At 42.1% G+C, this 26,671-nt stretch overlaps 1 protein-coding gene across 2 annotated transcripts in view; it reads right to left on the reverse strand.

Moving 5' to 3' along the window:
• TBC1D8 (TBC1 domain family member 8) overlaps nt 1-26,671 on the reverse strand; it is a 51,524-nt gene that overhangs the window by 4,418 nt on the left and 20,435 nt on the right. For both annotated transcript variants that reach the window (XM_087758163.1, XM_087758162.1), the window contains exons 3-16: nt 26,395-26,513; nt 24,335-24,563; nt 20,377-20,617; nt 13,329-13,536; nt 11,948-12,142; nt 10,514-10,696; nt 10,071-10,221; nt 8,962-9,176; nt 8,002-8,119; nt 3,440-3,725; nt 2,800-2,929; nt 2,409-2,507; nt 1,779-1,847; nt 180-420 (exon numbers count right to left, since the gene is read on the reverse strand). In XM_087758163.1, coding sequence (XP_087614289.1) covers nt 180-420; nt 1,779-1,847; nt 2,409-2,507; nt 2,800-2,929; nt 3,440-3,725; nt 8,002-8,119; nt 8,962-9,176; nt 10,071-10,221; nt 10,514-10,696; nt 11,948-12,142; nt 13,329-13,536; nt 20,377-20,617; nt 24,335-24,563; nt 26,395-26,513 — 2,484 coding nt within the window. The remainder of the gene's footprint in view (nt 1-179; nt 421-1,778; nt 1,848-2,408; nt 2,508-2,799; nt 2,930-3,439; nt 3,726-8,001; nt 8,120-8,961; nt 9,177-10,070; nt 10,222-10,513; nt 10,697-11,947; nt 12,143-13,328; nt 13,537-20,376; nt 20,618-24,334; nt 24,564-26,394; nt 26,514-26,671) is intronic.

Below are 26,671 nucleotides of genomic sequence, written 5' to 3' on the forward strand. Positions count from 1 at the left end.
CTTCAGGTGATTTGAACACAAAAAATTAGTAAAGGTCACTGGTTAGGCTAATTACAAGCCCAAGAAAACCATCTGCCTGCATCCTCCCCAGCCAGTTGCAAGGCATTTTAACATCCATGCCTCACCCACCCGCCACCCCCCACCTCTGCCCATCTTCCACCCCCCAGGGGAGCCGATACCTAAGCAGCTGGCGAGCCCTTTGAATTCAATCAGCCGGTCCATGTTCTCATCCAGGAGCCGGAAGGTCCTTCGGGCGAGGACGTCGGTGTGCTCCCCGCAGGTCCAGGGCGAGACCAGCCTGTACAGGTTGGCGAACTGCTGGGCATCGATGCGGTACTGTTCGGCATACGGCCTGCTGGGGTCGTGTCGCTCGACAACCGGACTTGTCATGTCCCAGTAACACCTTATTAAATGTTCCCTCTAGGAGAAATCAGAGGCGGGAAAGGGGGGATTGTGGTGTGCGGTATCAGAGAGAGCGCAACCAGCAGAAAAAAGTATTCACATCAAAGTATGCTGGAAATCCTCAAAATTCTCTTTGCGCAAGGTGTTAGAACAATACCAAGAGAAAATACCGATTCCTGTCAGAAAAAGCAAAGTAGGAATCTTTAATTAGAGCAGCCAAGCGCTCTCATGATTTCCAATGGGTAATTAATAAATTTGAAGGAAGACTGGACAGATTCTTGGAAGAAATTTACTGCAGGCTACTGAAACTCTATTAGCCACATCTGGCCCAGGATGTCTCTAACCATCCAAAGGGACAGCGGGTCGGAGAAAATTCAGGGTAAGTGTTATACAGGCTTGACCTGCTCCTTTATTCTCTCTCAGACCTCTCCATTTGGACACCACACCTATTAGTCTTCCCTTAGGGACAGGCTGATGCAAAACAAAGAGTTCTGACAAAACGAGCTGTCCCGGGGGAGCATGGGAGCTAATGAAAAAGGAACCACCACCAAGAAACAAAATGAGGAAAGGGGAGGAGTGCAAGCCAGTCAAAGCTCAAAAACAGCAGCAAGGAGCAGGAGGGAAGCACTGAAGAGCAAGCCCGAGCAGCATCGTTTTACAGCCAGTAACGGAGGGAGGATACAGCTGCTCTTAGCCACAAAGCTCTGTAACACTAAGAACACACCACAGTCATATTCTCAGTACCTAGTATTTATGGCTATGAACAATACACAAAAGAAATGGTCCATTAAGGGTGATAATTACATGCTTGGACCTCTAAATCAAATATAGTTGTATAAGCTTAGATGTCCCTGTCTCCAAATAACTTTCATAATAGTTCTTTCAAACATCAGCTTGACAGAAAGGAACTGAAGTAGAAAATGCTTTTGGTTCTAAAAAAGAAAATTAAAACTATTAGAAAATTGGGAACAAATAGCAAGGACACAAGTTCGTGGGGATTTTTTCCCCATGGAAAACAGAGTCTGCCTTTAAAGAGCATTAAGAGAGCAGGACTTAGAAGTACTGCAGAGCTCCCAGTGAGCAGAGCTACATATCGTTTAATTTATTCTGCATGCAAAAGTTACCAGAACCTAATTTCTCATGGGCCATTTCTAAGCAGCAAGTTAGAAAAGAAATTCTGAAGCAATTCTCCTTTGAAGGATCGTTACGTTACTATTCCTGTTTAACAACTGGGCAACCACAGAAAGGACAAAATGACAAGGTCCCATCCAAACAGTACTGCCCAGGCAGAGGACACGAGGTCTGAGGCGACACGGCTGGAAGTTACGCCCAGAAGCCTCAGATAGGTGCATCCCCTACTTTTCAGGGAGACCTACCTTGAACAAGTCATACAATTCCTCTAAATCTTCAGGAAGAATCGAAACATCTGGGATGACAACTCGGAGCTTAAAAAGAAAGAAAATCACGTTAGTGACGATCTTTTCTCCCACCATCACTGACACGGGCAGGCCCACGAGCCCCACAGGGACTGTATTTATGTGGTACAGCTGAAAACCGCAGTATTGAAAAATCTTTGCAATTTTTCCTCCTTCTTTAGGTTCACCAGTTGGACAGATCGGTGAAAAGAGAAATCCCTCAAGGGCTATTAGAAACAAAGACGGGAAATCCCTAAGCTACAGGTCACAGGAGGCTGGGGAAGCATCGCATCGCGCTCGCTCTCTTCTTACGCTCTTCCCCGGGCATCTGCCTAGGGCCACGGTCAGAGACAAGGTGCTGGGCTGGACATTCCTGCAGTTGTTCTTAACGTTAAAGTCACCCTAGAAAATAACGCACATGGCCGCAAAAGAAAAACCAAACCCATCAGCATCCCAGGAAAGAGCTTCTTTCAGAGTCAGTAATGATTATTCCTTTTTTCAAGATCTGGTGGTGCTTTTTAAAAAACGAAAGCCATCTGCCTCCAGAGAGGAGATTTTAAGCTACCTCAGCCGAAACAATACCCTACTCACCACATTTTGCTTGGTTGTGTCTTCGTGGCTTTGCAGGACACGGATTCGGTGTTTGTAGCGCATGTGCTCTATCTGCGCCACAGAGTGGTCTCCAAATTTCTACAAGGGAGGAAGAGAAGTTTATTATTTTTAGAGTATTTTATGATATTTGTATTTCTCATTTACTGGAAATACAACTTTTAAAGTATTGTGAGTCCTTGAAGTGTACCCAGTCTCTAACTGATCTGTCAGTGTAGGTATTTATACTACACCTAGCATTGTGCATTTGAGCACTTACTCAAGGAATCTGTAAAGATATGTATTAACTTTCAAAACATCCATGTTGAATTTAACCTTTTTCTTTTTACAAATTGCAACTTAACTGACCAGTAGACACGGAGCTGTATTTTACCTCATAGGAGTCATGAATCAGGTTAGCTATTTCAGTCACTGGAGAGGCTTCCTGGTCGTCGCTGAAGAACGCATGGTGATTACCAATAGGTGGCAGAGGGCTTTCCTCGTTTTTGACATGCTCTAAAAACCTGAAGGGAAGAAATATAAGCAAGACAGTTACTCTGCACTGTGCTCTTCTCAATATAAATCAGCAAACAAGTCTTACGGCTCAGACTTAGGAATAAACTGGTTTTCGGGCTGCTAGGTTTTTTAAAAATGCCTTCACAATTACTCATCCGAGGAACAGCAAGCCAGCCAAATGACTAAGTGCTGCCCAAGGAAGAAAACTTCTCTCTCCTTGAAGTCTGGAGGAGGAAGCCCATCACTCTAGGGAAGGCCCAAAAAGCAGCAGTAAATATTGCACACTGACGCAGTCGATGCATGTCTCGGAGCTGCCAGGAAATTTCACAGGACATCTACTCGTCCGATGTACAAAGCCCATTGTTTAAGGCAGACACTGCGAAAGCAGCAGCAGCAAGGTATCACAGAGGGTCCTGCCGGTGCCTACAGACCGCTGTTGATATCACAACGGCACCCAAACACCTTTGTTTTATGGCAGAATGGTCCACGATGGAAGGAGCACTCCTGTGTGGCCATACCTGCTCAGGATCATCAGGGCCTGCCCATCGTCCTTGCTGTTACACAGATCCACGGCGTTGGCTTCCAGTATGGCCAAGCCCAGCTGGAAAATGGCTTTGATCCCATCATAGAAGAAGCAGTCCACAACATTCACAGCGCTTTCCAGGGGCATGATGCTAAGGAAAAGGGTAAGGAACCATGAAAGAGAGATGGAAGCTAGGGTTGTCAGATCCTTCATATGTTCGGCCAGCTCTGGAAGTTGCTCTTTGATAAGCTCTTCGAACACCGACTGGTCTACCTGAGCACCTGCAAGTCATAAAGAAACAGTATTAGCCAGGACTGACACAGGAAAAAATATTCTTTAAAGCTAATGATCGCTGTCAACTATCAACTGCAAGACTTTCTTAAAATTTAAACTGACAACATATGCACACATCTACAGTGAAAAATCCCATTACCCTCCTGCTGTGATCTCAGCCCCAACCCTCATGTCCGTAATCCTTACTGTACAACTTTCTGCAAAAAGACCGTGTTGATTCTGCTAAGGGCCTTTAGAGTGCAATGAAACAGTAATAGCAACAGCTGTTGTTTTCGGCTAAAACAGCACATAATAATTAAGTGCTAGCGAAAGCAATCTTAAAGCATTTTACTGTTCGACTTGGGATCTATGCAGTGAAAATAAGACAGTACACATTCCTCTCCAGTGTATGTACTCAAGCAAGCGGGCAGTAAAGCTTTCATTCTAAGTGAGAAAATAGAAGATGGAAACCCAGATATGGCTACACACACTAAAGCAGGAAGAAAAATATTTACACATAAATATATGTGCAGATATAAATATGTACTTGCATGCATAAATATATATTTTTTTTTTTTTTTTTAAGAACAAAAGATTTCTGCAACACCCAGATACAAGCTTTCCTAACTGTCCCAACCAGTCTTTCCAAAAGGAGCAGATTTGGGCTCTGTTCCTTCTGTTTTAGGTACTAGCTCAGTCCTGCTTTGTCAGCAGCTATTGTAGAATCAATATAGTTTCGTATCATTGAAGTGGCCTGTATCTACAAACCAGATCGGCCACATCAGGAGCTTTAATCGAAGACACTGGAAGTTAAAAATGTTCCTGAATATGAAATGCAGTTAGCTTTTCAATTATTTTGTCTTTCAAGTTATTTCATTTCTTTCTCATAGTCCACATTCTGCTAATATTAGGAGACAACTTTAATTGCTATGAAATTCCTGAGACATATATACCCTTAGCACTCAAAAGTTCTGTTGTCCAAAAGCAGAATATAACCTGGACAATTTGTGGCAGAGAGCCAGCATCTTTTGGCTTTGCATCCAAATCACAAAAAAACAGATAAGACGTTTCTCTGTCTTTAGAACTTTTCACATCAAGGCACAAAGAGCTGCTGCTGGTGGCTGAACAAACATTACAACACCACAAATAAAAAATAAGTGCCCAGGGACATGCAAAGAAAGTCTTTTGAGAAAGACATCAAGCATGGTGCTTTGCTTTGAAGAGATAGCCTTCTCACGTCAGATGATCACAAATAAGAAGGGTAAAGAAAACAGAGGAGAAAACAGACTGGGGTTACTCAACAGAGGGCAGGGGTTTGTTTGTTTTTTTAACAAGCTTAATACAAACAATTTAATAGTTAACATAGACCAAAAAAAGTAGAGCCAATTCTAGGGGTATTTGAAGGAAACCAGAGCGCGATAGACAGACACATATAAAAAGATCATTCCAGGCTCAGAGGCAGCACAGGAGAGCCTGGCAAAAGCAGAGGCTTAAAAGGAATGTGCAATGCCACCCAGATCTTTTGCAGAAGATCATCTTATAATTAAGAGTTGACACTGTAGACAAAAGTCAAGCAGGTGTATTCAAAGTTACTTTTATGCCCGCGTTTTCATTAGGCTCCCAGAAACCATGATGTCTGAGCAACTGAATCTCTAGTTTATTATAGCATAAAACCATAATGAGATAGCAGAATACCAAGGTAAAATACCATTAAGGTAAATACCAAGGTAAGTACCATTTAAAAAATGATGACCCAAGATGTAAACTAAATGACATCTCCAAGACTGAAAAGGCAAATCAGAGAAATAAAGTGAGATTTTCACTGTTTCAAGAATTGTAATAGCAAGATGATGACAGTCTAACAGATGAAATGGGGTGAGATGGTCTGCTGTCTTATGGAGAGGATGGAAAAGTCGCGCTAACCTGAGAACAGGATGTGCATGACCCTTGCCACCACTCTTGACCCAAGTACAACTTGTTTCTCTCTCCCAGCTATCTGCTTATAATTTTCTCTATGCATTGCAGAAGGGAGAAGAATAGAGGGAATTCCTGAAGTAGGAGATAATGGGTGCCAGCCCTGCCTGCAGGCTTTTCCCATTTGCAAGCAGTGAAATGATGAAAAGACTTGTTGAGTAGGACTGAATTGCCTAAGTTTTGAAAGCAAAAATTGTAAAGAAATAAATACAGATAAATAAAAGATTTTGAATGTCATAAAGAAAAGACCCAAGAGAAGATGGAGCTAAGAAGGCCTGTTATAACCAAGGTCATTAATTCAGTAGCTGTTTTTACTGTAGGGATTACTGGCTGACGCTGAAGAGGAAAAGCACAGTGACGGGTACCAAGGTCAGAGATCACCAAAGTTATACAGAGATCAAAATTTGGACAGTGTTGGCAGTGTGGACAAAGAGGAAAAATCGGGTCTTGGAAGTGTTATGCAGGAAGAAACAATACAAAGTTCAGACAAGAGCTGGTTGCAAATCGAAAAAGAAAGTCAGCTGAAATGTGAGGCCAAAAACACTAACTCAGGGAACAGGAACCAGAGGAGAAGCAGGGTGGAGAAAATCAGTAGCACCAATTTGGCCACACTAAGGTCTCAGGCAAATCAAAGCTGCAGAAGTAACTGCTCAGTGAAGCAACCACGCTGCAAAACTACACCGCTGCCTTTCCAACTAGGGGGAGCAGGGGAAGTTCTGAGCTGAAGCCCCTGGCTCTTTGCACTGCGGTGAGCCATGGCAGTACTTCTTTTAGAGTCACGGTACTATTTGCCCTTTCCTTTAGGTACAGAGGACAGAAAAATGGAGAGACAGGACAACCAAGACTCAAGCACTCAAACAATGTAGGCTGTAGCCATGGCAAGTGACGGGCAAGATAGAAACCCCAAATTAAGCATAACTTAGGGCTGTGATATGGCCATCCATGTGGGACCATTCAAGTTTATTTGTGTGTGAAGAATGCTACTTATGGACAATAACCCAGCAAGCACCAAAGTCATCAGTAACTCAAAGCAGGCCCTAGGCTGATGATATCTAGCAATGCACAAGGACAGATAAAGCTGTGTTTCTTTTTTAATCAAGGAAGGAGACAGACAAACATGGGAGTAAGTCATTGAGATGGCAGTTTAAAGTCATGCTTGGAGACAAGAACCAAAGTTCTGAGAAGCGGGACAGTTACAGTGCCCAGTCCACTAGTTGAAAATACCAATGGCATTCAAAGCACCACAAAACATCCTAAGCATCCAGCTAACTTTGGAATAACTCTGCTTTAACTTACCTTGCCTGCCAGTTCAGTGGCAAGACAATAACTGCGGCACAGTGTCAGGAGGGAGGTATGACAACCCCATCCTCCAAGCAAAACATTAGAAATCTTCTTGGACATCTCCTCCTGCTCCCCAGGCAGCACACGAGTGCCCGCACCGTTTCTAGCTCCCAGAACTACTACCACTCGTGATTTCCTCCTATCCCTACCTCCTCACAAGTGACCTTGATCCCTCCCTTCGCTACGGTGATGGTGTAACGGCAGACACTGTAACTAAAGAGTAAGGTTAGCATTGAAGAGGGAAAAGCTATCAAACATTTCTGTAAGAGGAGGAAGTAAAGTGACCACAAAGAACAAATAGTTTTTCTTGTATGTATACCTGCAATTACTGCATCAAGCTGCTCAGCCTCTCTTTTCTGTGCGTTAGGCAAGCGTTTGCACAACAGTCTTAAAAACAGTTGCATTGCAAAGAACAGGAGACATAGCACATGCAGTACAAGGCATGCACTGCAGAGAGACTGGGCTTATTTCTTAATGCAGCGTCTCACATTCAGAGGGTTTTGTATCAGCCCTCATTACCAAGGGCCAGTTTAGATGCAAGCCTGTATTACTCCAGCAGCCAGGCACTGCAGACACGTCAGATCAGAAATAGCTACCCTGGCAGATCTTTGCTAGGTTCATCTTAAACAGCTCAGGTCTCTAACACTGAACACTCCTAACCATGACACGCAAGCTCTTCTATTTTTACCTAACAGGCAAAGGTGCTACTGTCTTCTGACCACCAGGAAGAAAAAGACAAACTGTGAAGTCGAGCATACATTTATAGTTCTTGCAGTGCAAACCCGTCGAACCAAAAAACAACCCTAGCTGGAACCTGAGCAGCCACCGCTGCTGTCCCCGCACACCGCACAAGTCGACAGACCCCCTCACCCCTGGGGTCTGGACCTCAGAAGACCTTGAGCGTTTTACTCACCCCAGTGCCATTCGGCTGCCCCTTCCCAGTTAGCAAGAAAAGAGGCACGAGCTCACCTATCACTCGGTGGTTGAAGTAATCCGGCAGCATTCGCTCACACACAGCAACCAGCAGCCAAAAGGCTTCTTCCTCTTTGGCATACAACAGCAACACAGAGGTCAAAATATTCATAGACTTACAAGGGCAAAGAAGAAAATGGGATTTGTTAGTGACAGCAAATCCTACTGACAAAAGATAAACTGTGGGTATTTTTAAAGAAAGAAAACTGCCCTAACGTGATGTAAACAACTAAAAAAAAAACAGCAAGAGAAATGTAATAGACAGTGAATACATAATTGCAACCCAAAGGCATAACAAGTTTTTCAAACTGCTTTTCTTAAGAGCAATAGGAAACAACGGAGAAAAGCACAGTACTCAATTTGCCTAGATGCAAACTATGTAACTGATACTGCAAGATGTTTTGGGGCTGCTTTCCCCCTGCTCCCCGTATTTGTATTTCGAAAGAAGATAAGGGATCTGGAACCGGTCTGATGTTCATCAGAATTCAGGGAGCTACACGATAGGTAAAGTTATTATTTTAGCTGGCCAGCTGGGTAAAGTACTTCACAATTTGTCATCAATTTTGGAAGAAAGGAGCAGAATTTTAGTTCATTAAACCTCTGTCCCAGTGCTCTACATGAATCTCATCTGTGCAGGCCAGTTCACTTTGCACTGTCTCCAAGTATCGGGTAAGAAACGCACTTTGGAACAGAAGCATCAGAAACATTTTTTTACCTCCTTTAACTCTAAACACAACTTGCAAAATGCTGAGGGAAGACTTTTGTTAAGCCAGGGTACCAGCCAATGCACTTGTTTTCCAGAGTAAATGACATTTAATGTCTAAAATTATGTATTTTTCATAACTAAAAAGACATTATTTATCAAAACCACCATTAAAAATACTTCCAAGACAATGATAAAACTGAGAGAGCAGAAGGAGGAAAAAACCCAGCGTCAGCCTGCTGGGGGTTTTTCACCTGGCAGTATCCTATTTTGGGGTTCCTGTGCGCGTACGCCGTGAGCACCCTTCTCAGGGCAGCTATCCCCGTCTCGCTCTGGAAGGCGGGGTGCTCAGGCAGCGAGCGGTGGAGGTCACGCTCAATCTCCTCCGTTGCCATACAGCATTTGCCCATGGACGCCTCCACCAAATGTACGTAGTAACCGGGATGCGAGGCAAGATCCGTCGCGGCGTCTGAAGGCAGCAGGGAGAGAGAAAGAGGAAGACGCAAGTGGATTAGGATGACGCTAAACCTAATGTTGTGGGTATTACTGCTCGGAAGGATGTAAGCAAGGTGGTTTTCCCCAAGGTCCGTGAATTTAATGAAATCTCCAGACCTAAAAGAAATGAAGTCCTAGAAGAATATGTGTTTTGGAAACAAAATCAATATTAGCAAATCTGATATGACGCAACATCATTCAAAACACCTTAATATGTCATTGAGCAGAAAACTTCCCCAGCAGAAAGTATTACTGGGAGAAATGTACTCAGCGCTGTTCACACCCTCCAAGGAGGAAAAACTCCACATGAAGGAATACTTTTTACAAATGTTTGAACATGTCATATACTGGATTAAGGACTAAACTTGAGGTCATATAGTAAGCACATTCTGGGTCTGCCAGATCTGTGGATGAAACGAGTTGTTTTTTCCGTCTCCAGTTTCTATTACCCCTGCCAACATTCAACAAAAAGCAGGAGCAGGACTGCTGACTTCAAAATGTCATTATTTTGCAATAACTTGATTTGTCTAGGGTTAAATCAATATTTGTGCTACAATCTAATTGTTGCTTGAAGACAAACATTATTTTCTGAAAACATGACGTTAATTTTAATTTACACAGATGAAGCAGATGTTATTTCAATTCTTCTGCACATCATGTCATACTATCCAGAGATAAAATTTTCACAGATCTACCTAGGTACTTCCTTGCACTTATTAGTTCAGTAGCTGATCATCTCTCTTCTGTAAGCACTATCATAAGCTCCATGTAAATGACATTTAACTGCCCTTGGGAAATTTCTTGCCTAAATGTTTTGCCATGGTCCAAATCAGATGATGCTACAGCAAACATTTCTAAGAGTGCTCACCTGAGAAAAGCAGCCAGAGTTTGCCTCTTAAGGATTCAGGGATTCCCATTGCAACAAGTTTTCTGATCTTCTCTGTGCGAAACATGCACACGGTTCTGCCGTATTCTACAAAATGGTCATCCCACAGACTCTCCTTGATTTGCTCCCTAGACTGGGAACAAGAAGATATATTTTAAAAGAACAAATAGCGTGTTTGTGAAAACTGGTAAACGGAAACATTTTACATATTAGAAATTCCACAAGGTATTTTCCTTACCAATGGATATGGGGGGGGAGGGAGAAGAAAAAACTCCAAGCAAATAGAAAAGCTGTTATCCCATATCTAACTTCTCCAGCCAATACAGCGTTCATTTTACTAAAAATGAGTATCTGTTTGAATGTCACTCCAGCTTTTTTTTTTTAAATAAAAAAAAGGTCTTACAACTTCCCCAAATTTTACATACCTTTCCAAAATCAAGGCCTGCCATTCCTGACTGATGAAAGTCCGACCTTAGTGCTTCTGCATTGAGCAAATAACTGCTCTGCTTTCCGCATTCACTTCTCTCCTTGCTTTGTGAAGCCTCGGTTCCCGGACACGCAGGCTCACAGTCCCTGAGCACGCACATGGATCCAAAGGCAGGACTGTTCTGCAACGCAGAATCAAAGCCATAACAACTGAGAAGAGGCTAAGAACTACATCCTCAACTGTCTTCAAGACACAGAGCTGGGTTAGCCTTTCCCTTTTGCATCAAAACGTTTCACACTTTTCAAAAGGAAAGGCCTTACTCAAGACTTTATTCAAATTATCATTCATTTGTATGTCAGAAAAAGGGTTGCTACTTTAAAACAGAAGTTGTTAGTAAATTCTAAGTGTCCTTGATGACAAGCTACCAAACAATCTTCTGCTTTGGTTAGAATTTGAAAAACAGAATCAGAGAACAATTTAGGTTGGAGGGGACCATCTTTTCCAATCCCCTGCTCAAAGCAGGGCTCCTCAGGCCAGGTTGCTGGGGGCTGTGTCCAGTCGAGTTGAGTAGCTCCAAGGAAGGGGAGCCCACAGCCTCTCTGGGCAGCCTGGTCCAGCTCTGCCCACCCTTGAGGGGAGATCTTTCTCTTTTTATCTATTCAGATTTTCCCTTGCTGCAACTTGTGACTGTTGTCGCTCGTCTTTTAGCTGGCACTTCCAAGAAGGGTCTGGCTCCATCTTCTCTGTAACTCCCCATTAGCTAGTGGAAGACAGGCTGAACAAGCCCCGCTGCCTCAACCTCTCCTCACAAAGCATGTTCTCCAGCCCCTGAGCACCTTGTGGCCCTCAGCTAGTCTTACTCCAATTTGTCAATGCTCTTCTTGTGTGGTGGGGTAGAGACAAAACTGGACACAGTATTCCTGATCAGCCTGAAAAGTGCTGAATAAAAGGGAACAGTAACATCCCTTGACCTGCTGGTTACACTCCTGCTAGTACAACCCCATATGCTGTTGGCCCTCTTCACTGTAAGAGCTCACTGCTGACTTATAAGCTCAACCTGCTGTCCACCATGACTCCCCTGCCTCTTCCACCTGGCTGCTCTCCAGCCAGCCAGCCCCCAGCCCCTCCTGTTGCACGGGGTTACTCTGCCAGGCTTCACATTTGCTTTTGTTGAACTTCACGAGGTCTCTATCAGCCCATTCCACCAGATCACTGAGGTCTCTGTGAAGGGCAGCCCTGGCCCCCAGCATATTTGCTGCTCCCCCCAGTGTGTCAATCACAGCCATGCTGTGGGTGCACTCCATCAGGCAGGTCATTAAAGAAGGCATTGGACAGCACTGGCCCAAGATCAACCCCCTGAGGAAGGCAGGACAACGGACCAACGGATAAACACATTGAACTCATAATCTGAAAAACCCCAGAAGTTCAGTACCTGGTTCTTATTTTGCAAGTTGTTACAGTGAACTGGGTTGCTGGAGTTCACTTCTTTTAGCCTCTGGAGCAGGTTCTCCACCAAAGTATCCCGGTCCTTCAGCTCAATGAACTGAAAGGCCGTCTTGCTCCTTATGCTAACAATGATGGGATTAGGGAGAAGGCTTGTGTCCTCCATCTTCTCTATACTGATTACCTTTTCCAGAAACATTATAGAAAACACATTATGCATCACATCCACAGAAGCATCTTCAAATATTCTACATGTACCCACATGTACAAACACAGCATTCATTTACACACATGCTTTAAACATGGTTATTCATCTTGGCTTTCCTTGATCAGACACATCCTACCAGCTGAAGTTTATGGTCTCTTTAGAAGCTTAAAGCAGGCACCAGAAAGTATCCCAGGTGCTTTTTTTTCTTTTTTTAAATGACTTTGAGGCCCACTTCTGGAGAGTGGACTGAGGGGAAAGAAAGAAAGAAAGGGGAGTGATGATTAAAACAAGATTTAGAAAAGCATCAGCTTGATCAGTTTCTGGGGGATGAAGGAGGAAATTTACGTTCACACTCCTGAGGACAGGGGAAAACAGTTGTTTTGTTGTTTCTGATTAAGTATGTAACACTGTTCTCTCATTGTTTTCTATTTCTGTAACAGTGAAAGATAAGTTGCTACAGATAGGGTATCTCGATGTTACTCTGTTATTAGTCGAGGATGAAAGGAAAGCTTTAATTAAAAGATTATAACAGCCTTCTATCCACAGCAGATCAGGCAGGTGTCTGCTGATAGCTTCCTTCTCTTCTACTCCCACCACCTTCCCATGCATTCTCCGTCCCATTTAAATAAGTCTCTGATTTCATGGAAATGTGGCAGCTCGTCACTGCCTCCAGAACATCGCCTTTTTCTCTCTGCCCTACAGGTTTGCAAAGTACCTACAGGTTTGCTCGAGTTTGTCTATGGAGGGAGAACTTCAACACTTCTAAGTGTTGATCCCAGGCAAGGATGCTTTTATATTGCTAGAATGTGTCCAAGCTGAAGTCTCGACCAACATTAAGCTGGACATATGCTTTTGTGGCACTGGGAAGGGAGCACTGTCCAAGGCTTGGACCGATCAGACTCTGGTTTTGCAGTGCTCTGTCCTGCTGCATTACCTGTCCATACTTCACTGTGAGGATCATGTTGAATCGCCCAGATATTTAGGAACTTATGTCCTAGTGAGTGCCAGAACAAGCTTTACAACAATCCTGTAGGCACGATACACACAAACATCCTACTGTTTTTCATCAAATGATAGTTTGCAGATAAGTCAAGTGACAGTGGATGCTTACGGCAGAAAAAGGCAGATAGAGACCCCAAATGAAACAAACAAACAACTCTACCTCTCTAAGTGGGATGATAACATTGCAGCAGCCATTTTCTTTGCTGGCAAAACAGATATAACTGTCTGAAGTATACATCCTTCCCGCTGTGTGACAGCGACTAAACGGCGTCCAGAGAGAACAGTCTACAACTTCATGCAGCTTCTCCTTCCTGGGCAATCTGAAGAAGGCCCGAAAGAATTCATTCTGCGCTCTGGCTTCAAGATCCCTTAAGAGAAAGCAGTAAGAGCGAATCACAAGACCCCGAAAGCCAGGATATCCAGCGCAAGGTTCGTTTTCTTGTTAGCCTCACCGAGAGCAAGGGATACAGAACAAAAGCACCATGCACAGCAATCTTCACTGCCTATGTGAACAGACTGATAAAAGACCGACTTTGAAATACAAAAAAGAATCATTATCAACACTTGCTTGTTTAACAATAAGATCAAAAAAACCTACTGTAGTGACTAGGAAAGGAAAGGACACTAATTTAAATCAGCTGGTTTGTTGGTTTGGGTTTTTTTTTAATTATTATTTAACCATGCATTTTCTATGGCTGCTGTACCACTCTCCAGCTTCAATGGGTTACAGGTTTCAATGCCCAGGAGATAACTAAATCTTTCATCTGATGAACCTATGTTGAGCAATGGAGATTAGCTTTATGTTCCTTGTTTCCCTTCCTAGTAGCATTACCAACATCACCCCAGATATTTCTACCTGCACCCAAAGGTAATGCATTTGCTCGATGAGTACTTCCAAAGTGGTCAGTAATAGAAGAGTTAATGACAGTGGCATTTACATCATCCCATCCTTGACTTGCAGAGGTATCAGCCTCTGAGAGCCCTCAGAACAGTTGCAAAATGCAGAACAGTTTCAGGTCACTTACAGACTCAGCTGGGAATAACAGCACCAGCTACATTCAGTTTGGACTTGGCTTCCTTCCAGTCACCCATCCACGTTTATGTGGAGAGAAAAAGTTTAAATACGTGAAGCTTTCATTACTAAGCTATGGTTATACAGACTTGGCTTTGGGGATTTTTTTTTTTCTCCTTCATTTTTAATGAAGTCTGCAGTAATTTAGAGACCTATGCAATTACATTATAAACAGACCACGGCTATTAGCTTACCAACAGCAGCTCCAGAAACATTAGGGCTTAAATTCTATCATTTTCTTTAGTACAAGTAAATTTTTTCCAAACATGATTCACCTTAGAAAAAAAAAAATGTTTGACTTTGTTCCATTGAAAGAATTTAAAGCGTGGGTTGAAGCATAACAGGGAGTGGTACCTTGGTGCTATAAATCCCTTCTCCGCTCCTTCCTTCACCCTTCTCTTCTGCAGACACCTTCCCCCTACCCCAGCCCTGATGTTTAAAAATAAGTTGAAACAAACGAAGCCTCTGCTTCAGTAAGTAAATCAATTGTGTGGGTTTTTTTTATTTCAGTTTAATCCATAGAGAAAACTAAAGCCATGTGAAACAGGGAGGAAGACAATAGAGAACAAACCGAGACCTGAGAAGGGTGGATCTGTATCTGCGACCAACAGAAAAGACAGAATGCGCTTGACCAGTGTTCGGCTGCTGTTTCCTTCTCAAGCATTATCTTCCTTAATAAGATTATCCAAGGAAAACAGACAAATTGTCTCCTGTTTTTTCACAAAGAACAAAGAGAAACCCTCTTTGTGAAGGAAGACAAAAAGTTCGCTCCCGAGTTAAAATTCCACAGCGAGAGCAACTCTGATAAGTGCCCACAGCGATCTGCTATTGTGACAAAGCTGGATCAGGATATGCCTTCTAGTTAACTCACCACTAAAATATTTTCCATTTCTGCACAGCACAGATGAATGCTGCTGATAGCATCTGCAGTCAGGTCCGGGTAGAGCTGTGCTCTCCTGCTATTGTGCTGAGAAGGTAAGACCCTCCCTGGATCTACTCGGCTGTGAACATTGCTATACCTTTACATGAAAAGAGGCATTATACAGAAGAGTGGGACCTCTGCTGAGACAGAGATTGTCTGTTTTTTAAGAGATGACTCTTTCTAACGCTCCAAAACCTGCAGTTTCTGAGTTTTCAGGATTTTGCTGCATCTCTTGGGGCTGCAGGCTCCAGGGGTGGGGCCTTTCAAACAAGAAGCCACAGGTTTTTAAGCTGAAGAATGACATTTCCCGTATCTGAAACTATGTAAATTCACCAAGCACTGCATCCAGCCCCCTCACCCCATACCGAGGGAAGGCTGCCAACCCCAACATCCCTGGAACTGCTTGTCCCCCATGACTCATGACACAGGGTCAGGCAGGGCCACCGCAGAGACCACACCGCAGCCAGGGCTGCCCCAGAGACAAGTGCCGAAACTGGGGCCAGCCTGCTGGCGGGAGGGATCCCAGAAAGGAAAACGGTAGCACGGGGATGAAATGCTGTCAGCACCTACCGCTGTGGGCTCAAATAAGAGGTTTTATTAGAAAGTGGCACACCATGAAAATATTTCCTGTTAGGCAGGCAAATTCTAGGGCTTAAAGCAATTGCTTCCCTTCATAAACAGAGCCAAACAAAATTAGAGCTGGTTAAAAAAAACCAAACTCTATAACCCTTCAAAAAAACCCACAAATGAAATTACCTCCTGAAACAAGACAGACAATTGTTTAAACATGTTAAAGATGCAGTGACCGGCCCAGGTTCCACAGCTTCCATTTTGAGTTTCACAATACCTCCAAGGCTGAACAGAAACACAACCTTTCTACCTGCAGCCCAATCTGCTTGAAATTTTCTGCTCTAGCTTAACAATTTCCATGGTGGTTTCGTTTTTAAGCAAATGCAGTGTACTGAGCTGTACCTAAGAAAAAGAAGGAATGCTATCATTATGTAAAAATAATGTTTATCGAGTGTTTACACCTGCATCAGGAGAATAAAAGGCAAGAAGATGCAATTGCCTTGTTCCCTGCTTTTCAGAAAACTCAGCGACTCTTTCCAAGTGCAGTTCCTGACTTGCACGTTATGGGATCCTGGACTGTCTCCAGCCCCAGCACTTCAAAGTGAACAGCAAGTCTGAACTGCGATATCTCCTTCTGTGTGACCCCTACGTTACCTTCCAAGAGTTTTAAATTAAAGGAAATAACACACAAGACTAACAAAATGCCTAAAAGTATTAGGACACTTAAAATTATGTCCTCACTGTCAAATGTTTTTCTCTGGTTTAACAGAAGTCAACTTGGCAAGATTTTAGCTCTGCTGAGTCATTTGCTGCCTATCCAAAATCTAAACAGGCTGGTTGACCTCTTGCTTTTAGAGACCGATTACTAGACTCTTTTTGCTATTCAGACTCCAGAAAGTTACAGGTTTTGGAAATAACACATCCAATGATATACGTCTTGTTAAATTCACATGGCAAGAAAGGCTTCTCGTAAGCAAGCCAGGAGAAGTTATCTGAGAAGAGCCAATATGGACTTGTCAGGACAAATGTAAAGCCAACATAATTCCCTTACATAGCAGGAACACTGGACTTGTAGGTGGAGGAGGTGCAACTGATATTTTAGCCAGACTTTATGAAAATCTTGATATTTCCTCACATGGGAACTAAACAGAGAAGAGTGACCAGATGGGCTAAAACCAGGACCAATAAGAAAAACCTGGCTGAACTAGGGCAGTACAGTTTAAAGAAGAAAAGAGAAAGTAGATGCATACCAACCTCCAAATACACAACTGGTTGCTCTAAAGAGAGAACATCTCATCTCTTCAATAGTACTGGGCAGGACAAGAAGTAACAGACTCAAAAAGCAGCACGAAAGATTCAAGTTAGACTTCAGAAAGACTTTTCAATGATAGGACAGTGAAGTACCGGTATGGATCCTGATATTTCCATTACTGGAAATCCTTAAAACCAGGTTAGGCAATCATCTGTCACGAGTGACACACAGAGATAATCCAAACCCTGCCTTTTGCCGGGCAGATGCAATAAAAGGAGGTTCTTTCTAGTCACATCCTCCTTGTTGCTCAAGGTTTACAGCGTTCTCGGATTCCCTCTCTGAATGAATTAATGCAGACTGAAGTGACATTTACAATTCCAGATACTTCAAACAGTTTCTGTTCAGCTTAGATCAGTGTTAAAACCTTCTTTGCCTTCATACGAAGCAAAGCCATCCTCATTGGCAGTTTACAGTTAGACATGAAGAAAAGAAACCAAGGTGGTTAGAGCCTGGATAAACGTATCATACTTTTGAAACCTTACTGACACCGGCACTAAAGCTTTTAAATAGCGTGTTCTTCTCTTGCCAATTTCCTCGCTACGTTTGAGGAATGCAATGGATATTCTTGCATCCTGAAAGAGATGGAAATAAGAAACACAAGAAACCTATACCAGAGATTTCAGCGATCTTCCTATTAAGAAAGAAAAAACAGTTACCGTACGTTCCAGAAAAATTGTATGGCCCATAAATATATCTGCAAGAAATGGCATTTGTAGTTATCAAACACCTCAGCTTTACTTTGTTTTTTATGGCAATTAACTTAATTGCCATTAATCCCTTTGTAATCCATTGTTCCCAGCCTTAGCCTCTCATTAAGCAGCATGGAAACTTGTATATTAACTTGTTTGACTCTGGCCACGATATAATTTGTGTCACAGACTGTGGGCCTAATCCCACAGCCTCTCTGAGTCCCGACCCCCCAGTGCTCAGCAGGATGACCCCAAGAGTCTCAGAAACACCAGCAATGGTTTCTGATTTTCAGAATGCAGAATATACAGACCATGACGACATTAAAAATGCATTTTTAAAAAATAAAGATATTGAGATGAGCTTCCTGCAAAAGAAAGGCAACAAACAAAAGAAATCTACAGCAACTTCATTAATTTGACACAGCTGGAATAGTTTTAATGATCTGTGGATTATTGCTTTCATTTTGATACACTACTATTTGCTTCCAAATCATGCATAAGAATTAACAAAGACAATTATTAGGGGAAAAAAATGTCAAGTGAAAAAGAGTTGTTCTTGTAGTAGTACTACAATGGCTTCAAGAAAGAAAGCAGCAACAAAAATTTCACACACCAAAAAAGTTCAAACCCCCCCAACATGTTAGCATTAAAAACCAGTTCATCCACTATTCAAACTACAGTCCTGCTTAATCACGTTACATCAAAGCGGTTGCTGAAGTGTGACAAAGGGCACCAGAAAGAGCAACTTATCCAATTGGTACCTGATTCATGCAGAGGAAATGGGATTTTGGCATCTTCCATGTTTCCATGTTTTCCTTTCTGCCATCTCAAGTTACAGCACATCAGCAGCAGCACAGGTTAGAGAACATCTTCCCCAAAAACTCTCCAGTAAATACATTTTAACCCTTCCTTCTCCTCTGCCCCCCCTCGCTTTTTTTTTTAAGTTGGAGGGAAGGAGAGGAAAAATACTGTTCCGATAAGTGGGTGGGATGGTTTCTGTTGCTTGTTTGCTTGTTCAAAAATGCCACAAGGTACTTACAGGCTGATACCCTGAGAACCTCCTTATTATAGCATATTACTAAGCTTATACATTTCTTTGCAACTGTAATTTTAGTTTCTTTGTAGTTTTCCATTCAGTCAATACCCCTGATTCAAAGACTCTTTTGGGAAGTGACAATGATGAGTTAAAAATCAGTAGATGCTGAAAAATATCTCCCTCCGCAGTTTTTTGTTACATCTCCTCTGGATTTACTTTCCTTGCTTCATGCATCTAATTCTTCAGTCTAAAAGCAGGAGGAGGGTGGAATAGTAAAGCATGGAAGGGGGCTTAGATATAACCTATCACGCAAAGCCATATCCTAATTAGTCAAAGTACATACCCTACATTTCTCAGGTCAATAGCCTACAATCTTAACAACATCCAGTTACACATACATTGTAAAAACAATGGTCGCTCTTGTGTTTAAAGGAACCCTGGCTATGAAAAAAAAAAGGTCTGCGGAGATGTTCGTGGCTGCTCACCACTCTATCACCTCAAATGAATTCCTTGATGATATCATGGATGAAATCCTGGTGTCAGTGTGTCCTTATCGTGTGTACATAGGAAATTGCAGAGAAAGTGCATTTTATTATTTTAAACTCCATTATTAAACTTTGCAGAAGTGTTTAGCCGAGATGAATACCCAACACCACTGCAAAAATGCCCCTCAGAAACAATAAAACAGCTACTGGACATGTCTCTGGTTTTTGGGAAAGGATACCACGCATTCCTTATGTTTTAGCCAGGAAGCAACACCTGGGTCATTCCCTTCATGCCTCTGGCAGAGGGAGAGGAAGGAAGAGCAGGAAAGGGTATGAGTCAGGAGGGGATAAGCGCTCCACTCACACCCCATTCAGAAAAGAAGTATTTTAAACCAGCACCTTAACCCTGACGCCCTAGGCAAATTCCAGTTTGGGCTATTCCATCCTGCCCACCTAAAATTCCTCTGGGCAGTTTCCCTTCCCCTTTCCCACAGCAGCAAATAAAACACAAGAGTTGTCTGTTGTGCTACTGGCAGAGAAACAAGTTACCCATCTTCTCCCTGAGAACCCAATGCATTTCTGTAGTGGGAGAGGAATGCAGAGATGCATCTCGGGGATGCATGGCGTAGAGCTGACAGCAGCGTATTCATCTCTTGCAACTGCCTGTGGGTTTTTAAAGTCCTATAGCTGCTTGCTAAGTCAGCTATGGCAATCACACTAGTGGGAAATTCCATGTTTCAGACATGATCAAAAGCAGTAACTCTACAGAACTGATGGCACTGGGAAAGCCTACACATTACCAAAATTATAAACAAAATAATGTTGCTCTTCACGGAAGATGGAAAATATCCCTTGCTGCAATCTACCCTTCTACAGGGAATGGTACTTTTAAGACAAACGAACAAAAAAAACACAGCGATGTGTAAGGGAAGAATACAAAATGGAAAAAAGTAACTTGCACACAAGTTAAAATGCACCTATTTGATACACCACGGTAAATCATAAAATCTGGCTTTTGCCCAATCAAGTAAACCTTTGAAATCTTACTCAGCTAACAAAGCAAACCATGAAGGCCACCACTGAACCTCTGCTCACACAAGGGAGAACGATTTAGCTCTTTACCTCTTGGTAATCTGAGTAGGATCCTGCAGGCCTGGATCCAGTTCAAAGATTTCATTATCCAGTAGCCTTCGGAGCGTCACATCTGCCAGTTGCTCCATGATCCTGAAAGCCTCGGCGATATTGAGGAACGTGGAGAAGTCGCGCTCTTTATTTGGAGTGGTGACGCGGACCGTGTCGGTCATGAAGACGTTGGAGGTTCTTTCCAGCTTCTGGACCTCAACCCAAGGAATGATAAGTTTCACTGCCATCGGAGAAAAAAAGCAAAAGTGAGTTGGAAACTCTGCTTACATTTTTCAGATTTGGGAAATAAGCAAATTCAGAATGAAATGCAAACAACCGAAGAGGAAAGAGACCCATTTTTACAAAGACCAAGCAAAAGCTGAAATACCTGTTATTACTCTACATTCATCTTCCCCCACTCCAAAAGACCCTCTTTTTCAGAACCTCTCCCTCAAAATTTTACCTATTTTCATATGAAGTGCTGGACTGGGGAGTTCTGCTTTTGCAGAAAACCTGCCATACGCTGTGCTCCTAACTCCTTTACAAGTCATTTCTGCAGCCTGCTTCATTACTACCAGAAGAAACAGTTCATTTCAAGAGTAGGAAGAAAAAAGGGAAAGGCTTTCTAATCTCCCAGAAATAAAACTGTAGGCAGGTGGAAACCCAATTACACGCACAGTACTTGAACTTTTAAAATAAAGTTAACTGCCATACAAAAGGAAGCTTTTGCACATGGATGTTTTTATAAAGCTTAAGTGTTACTATAAACTGGGTGTTCAAAAAAAAAAAAGCTGCCTAGGCATTGGGATCTTCCCATCTTGGTTACTTTTTACTTAAAAGGTGCAGAGGCATATCTTGCCCTAAACATTAGCTGCAGTCAGACTTGTTTATAGAAAAGAAAAAGCATGGGACACTGTTCTCTATACTTAAACGCTGCTGAATCATATAAATCCAAATGGTAAACAGAATCAGCTTATTTTATATAACCACTGCAGGATGTTACTTGCCTCTCTCATATGAATCTCTGGGTAGAAATTAGGCTGGAAAGGACTGTAAAACAGATTCAATTTCTACTTAACAACTGTTGGAAGCTTCCCAGGGTTCTCTGTGCCAATAACATCAAGACTACACCCCCTAACATCCCTAGCTGGTCTCCTGATGCCAATAAAGCAGTAAAAAGGCAGTAATAACAAACATTGTCATATATATATGACACTTATCCGTGATCATTAATTACCTAAGGAGCTACCCTCAGCAAGTGCTCTGTACTACATGAACCACAGCTGTCAAGGTTACTTGCAGATTACATTTTTTTCTGACTTAAATAAAGCACAGCTGCGTCAACACGCACAAACTGTTGCGAGTGGTCATAAAACCATCTGTACAGGCACAGCCAAGGGAAGAAAGTTTAAACAGCGCCGTAGCAAAAGCACTATTGTTCACGCAGGTCGGAATCACATCGGCTTTACAGTGTTGGTTATCGAAACAGCACAGCAGACTGTAAGGGGCCCAAACTTCTGAGGAAAGGTACAAAGTCTTCAAAGTTTCAGGAAAACACAACTTTAATTAAAAATTGTGAAGAAACCCTGGCACATCCTTTCAAGAAATCTGACATTCTAAGCCTCTGACATTCTGCAAATACTTCGAGGCTTAGATAAAAGGGGACTTGTCCTGGAAAAAATGTTCCATGGAGTTTATGCTCGCATAAGCCGTAAGTTAATTTTACAAGAAGCTGAAAACAGGTTCCAATATTGCATTCCAGGTCATTTCAACATAAAACAAGGGGAAGGGAACAGTCTTGCCAGAAGCGGAAGGCTTAATGTTTTGCCTGTAAAGAGATTTCAACCTACAATTTGGAGGGATTTTTATAGAGTTAAAACACATACAAGAACTATTTTTATTGCAAATCATATATTGGGTTTTTTCCCTGTGCTGTATTGAAGAATGCAATAAATGTGATTTCTTAGCAATATTTTCTAGATCAGATTTAACCAGATTTAATTTGTGATTACTACCTGAAAAAAAAAAGACAATGAATGACTTGTTTTACATATAATCAGCATCAGCTTCTCCAACAGTAACAAGCAGAACTATAGTAAATCTGGATTATTCAATGTCATACAAGTATTTCACAAATGTGACAAAATACTAGCTTTGAAATAGAAGCAAGCTGCTTTATCGGAATCGGGGAGGTGGGAAGCATTTCAACACATAATGCTTCCCATCAAGCTAGGGAGGTTTTGTTTAATCAAAAGATAATTCAGGGTTTTATATCACATTTCCTAGCAAATGCATGGGAACACAAAGGCAATGCAACCGACTGTAACAGTGAATTAACAGTGTATTTTCCATGGTCAAAATGAAAAGTTGCAAACATGGAGTTCTTTGGGGTTTTTTCCCATTATCATAATGAATTATTATTAAAAGAGATAAGAAGCAATTTCTTCTTAAATAATATAGTGTGATGTTGTACTTCCAGTATCATTTAATGTTCTGTGGTATTGCATAGACAAAAAATTTGGAACAATATGAAGGATTTTTCTCTCTCCCTCCTCCTTCCCCCATTATCTATCATTAATAAGTATCATTTTTGCTTTGTGTGCTTTGGCAGACTGGATATCTCAGATTTAATGAGAGAAAGCCTACAAAGATAGCAAGAAGAAAGAATTCACAAAGGATATTATTTGACACTAAACAGAAAACAAGGACGTTAAACAAGAACTCAGGTATCTGCTACGTATCAAGAAACTCCATTACAGTCTTCCCAGCAAAACTCAACTTTTGTTTTTATACCAGCATTTTAAATCTAACTCTGTCACCTTTTGCAGATGCGACAAAACAATTGGCCTGAAATAATATAAGGAAAAACAGGACCTAAGCATGTCTCTGTATGTTTTAAGTCTTAGAAATTATCAGTTACTACCTTTCTTATTTTTACATTAATGTACTTAATTTTTATATCTACAGTTTTATTTGACTAGCCATCCCAATATTAAACCCAGACAGTAAATGGTAAAATTTTCCTAATTGTTATCACTGGCAATTCTTGCTATATTTATAGCAGTATAGGTTTATATTACTGTCCATGCTGAAGCTGCAGCAGGATAAACAGGTATCAGTTCATGAACAAACTTACTCAACAGAGAACTGCTATAGAGTTTAAATGGCTACATTCATTTTTACCTTCCAATATCTATTACATTCATTGTTACCTTCTAATATCTATTCTGACAGGCTTTTCATAACCACACAGCCCTTCCTCTGTAGAGGAACACCATGACCAAAGTCTTACAACTCGCTTCTTAAAAACATACATTTGTTACAATTGCTATCATGCACAAATTTGCCACCGTCTGAAGGTCTAAAAGCCCCAGGACACGCTTCTCATGACGCCCCTGCACTGCCATTCAGAAACACAAAGAAAACCCTAAATTGCTGTTGTTTTCCCTTAAAAACTCTGAATTTTCACCTGGTTCTCCAGGGCACAGCCCTGTTATGTTTCCTGGGCTATTTTCAGGCAGGCAGCTGGACTCCGGCATCCCTGGCCCCACCAGCCCTTGCCCCGCCGCCCGGCAGCGATCACCGCTTCCCTGCCTGTGGGAGGGACCCGTCCTTACTCACCCCTTCTGGCACTAAAAGTCTCTATTTCAGAATCTGTAGGAGGTCTGGTACATTTTAAGGCTGCTTCACCACGGCAAGAAAAAGAACCAGATAGCAGCTGTGTCTGTGTACTCTTATAGTCTCATTTTTATTACCAGATTAATACTAAAATATAAACATAAAGGCTGAAGTGAACACTAAATTAAACAGGATCTTTCAGCTGAACAACAAAAAACTCAGAAACTAAACTTCAGAGGCAAACTAGGCTTTTCATAAAAATCCTAGCTATTCTTGCTTTTAAAAATAGTTATATTTATATCTCTTCCCAGCGTTAGATTTGTTACGCATTTACACTTACATTCTTTGCCCAGGAAGAAGGAATAAAAACAGAGATGATTGATGCTCAAATAAAGCCAGCCTTGCCGAGGAACTTTTCCTTTCCAACAGCAACAGGAATAATAGGTGATCAACTTCTCAGCTTCAGGAAAATTAAATCTGGATTCAAATTTCACCAGGGCTTCTCGGAACTTCTCAGGGTCTTCCTCCTGCTCGGCGAGCTTGCTGCTCGTTTCCTCCGCAATCAGTGCCTGAGTCCATAACGAGATCATATATCAGGATAAAGCTACAGCGTTCACACTTGAGCAAGTTGCTACAAGCTACCCATTCAAATTTTAGTAACACAACCCTTTCTTACAGAAAAATTCAAGTTGATTTGCAATTTTCACAAATGGAGACATTTCTGCAGTGTTTGCATCTCTCATACATTTTGAATGCTTCCAAATCAAGACTTCTGGGGGCTTTTTTATTTTTTTATTTTTACAATGAGTCTGGCAGAACCATATATTTACAGTTTCACTAGGGTTTATGATTGCTGTTATTTGGTGTATACAGAGCAAAGGTAGAGTAACTATTGTGCATACTGACCAGTACTATTTTCCTACGAAGATGCAATGCAGTGAGATGTGTCAGTAACTTGTAACATGCTTGGAACCATTAAAAACACGGTTTCAAGACCATCTACGTAAATATAATTAAGCGTTGAGAAAATTACAACCAAGGAGTTAAGTATGTACCGTACCATTCAGACAAAAAATCTGTATGTTACAGCACCTGGTATAATTTGTCATTACCAAGCAGTCCTAATATGCTAAAAGTCTACAGCAGAGGTGAAGGTCCAAAACCTGGACTTAACATTAACTAATGAAACCTGAAGAATTTTAAATATGTACTGTGCTAGGTAACAGGCTGCCACAGCGTTATCAAGAGAGATTAATTTTATTCGAGCCTTTCAGTGCACTTAGACAAAGTTGGTTTTTTTAAGAAAGCAGGATAAAGACTAAGATTTACACAGTGATCTTTTGCCTCTCCGTTCCCTTCTTCCCCCACTTCAGACCCCACTGAGATCACAGCAGCAGGGTTGAAATTCACCAAAAACATTATGTTCCTACAAATTTCCCAGACCAAAAAAAGGGGTACGGGAGGAAGAGCACCTCACTAAAACTTAGCCAGGAAAAGTGTGCCACAGGACCTGAGGTACAGTAGTCACCAGCAGACCCACACCCCCCGCCAGCCATCACCAAGCTCCTCTTGAAGCGTGTATTTTACTAGAAGCAGAGCACAGGGTGCCAGGCTTTCCAAGTTTTACCGCATGGGCCGTTACTATTTTAAACCTGGTCTTCAGTCACCGAATTCCCTTACTTTTAAAATTCTTTAGCCTTCCAAAAGGATGCTCATTTCTGCACCCCCACGGCCAGCCAGCAGCTTCACTGCAGCGCCCGGCCATGACTCTCACATGCTGCAGTTTCCGTGCTGGACCCTTACAACACAGGTGACATTGCACAAGGGCCTGGCCCATGTCCCTGTGCTGTGGGGACTGCACCGTCGTCCGCACGGGTGTGCTGCCAGCAGATTCGGGCACTGTGGCTATCACCTGCTGACACCTCTGAGCCCCATCAAGAGAGATAGGAGCATGGAAATGGGCAGAAACAGGCAGAAGAAACTGATGGGATAAAGCTAGGAAAAACACAGGAGATAAGAGGAGAAACATAGTAAGGAGGAAAAGCTGAGATACAGGAAGGGAAGGTATTTAACATAATGTTTTGGAGAGGCAGAGGAACTGAACGCAGATGCTGAAGAAAGCTCAGCTGCACATCACGGGGAAGAGAAGAACAGTGAAGCTGGAAAGGGATGGGTGGGATAAAGATTAAATTAGATACTTCGGTTTTGAGATGTTGCCAAGGAAACGTGAGTAAAGATGCACAGATGCCAGACATACCAGGTGCAAGTGCCACACAGAAAACCAATAAATAATGTTTAGACGGAAAAACCAAATATGAACGACAACAACTTCATCACATTATTTCTAATAAACCACATGTAATCAGGCAGGGAAGGGTGAAAGTAAGACAGTTTCCTTACCTTCACTTTCCCTTTGACAAAATTAACAATATCTTCTTTATTGTCAAACACAGACAAAGTATGAAGCAAGTTTTGTTCCAGCCATTCCCAGTGCTGGTTTATCTCCTCTGCAGTGGCACCTAGAAAAGCAAAAAGTAGTGTATTGAAACTCATCCTACAAAATAAAATAGAAAGGAAGAAAAGAAGTAATGAAACGCAGTATTTCATAAATTCATTATGAGAAGCTGAACTTTCAACCTCAAAATTCTTAGTAGCAAACAGGTCAAAAAGGTCTCAT

This window comes from Nipponia nippon, unplaced genomic scaffold, assembly GCF_047370975.1.
Source record: "Nipponia nippon isolate SJK-2023a ecotype South Korea unplaced genomic scaffold, ASM4737097v1 scaffold_2, whole genome shotgun sequence".
NCBI classification, from domain to species: domain Eukaryota; kingdom Metazoa; phylum Chordata; class Aves; order Pelecaniformes; family Threskiornithidae; genus Nipponia; species Nipponia nippon.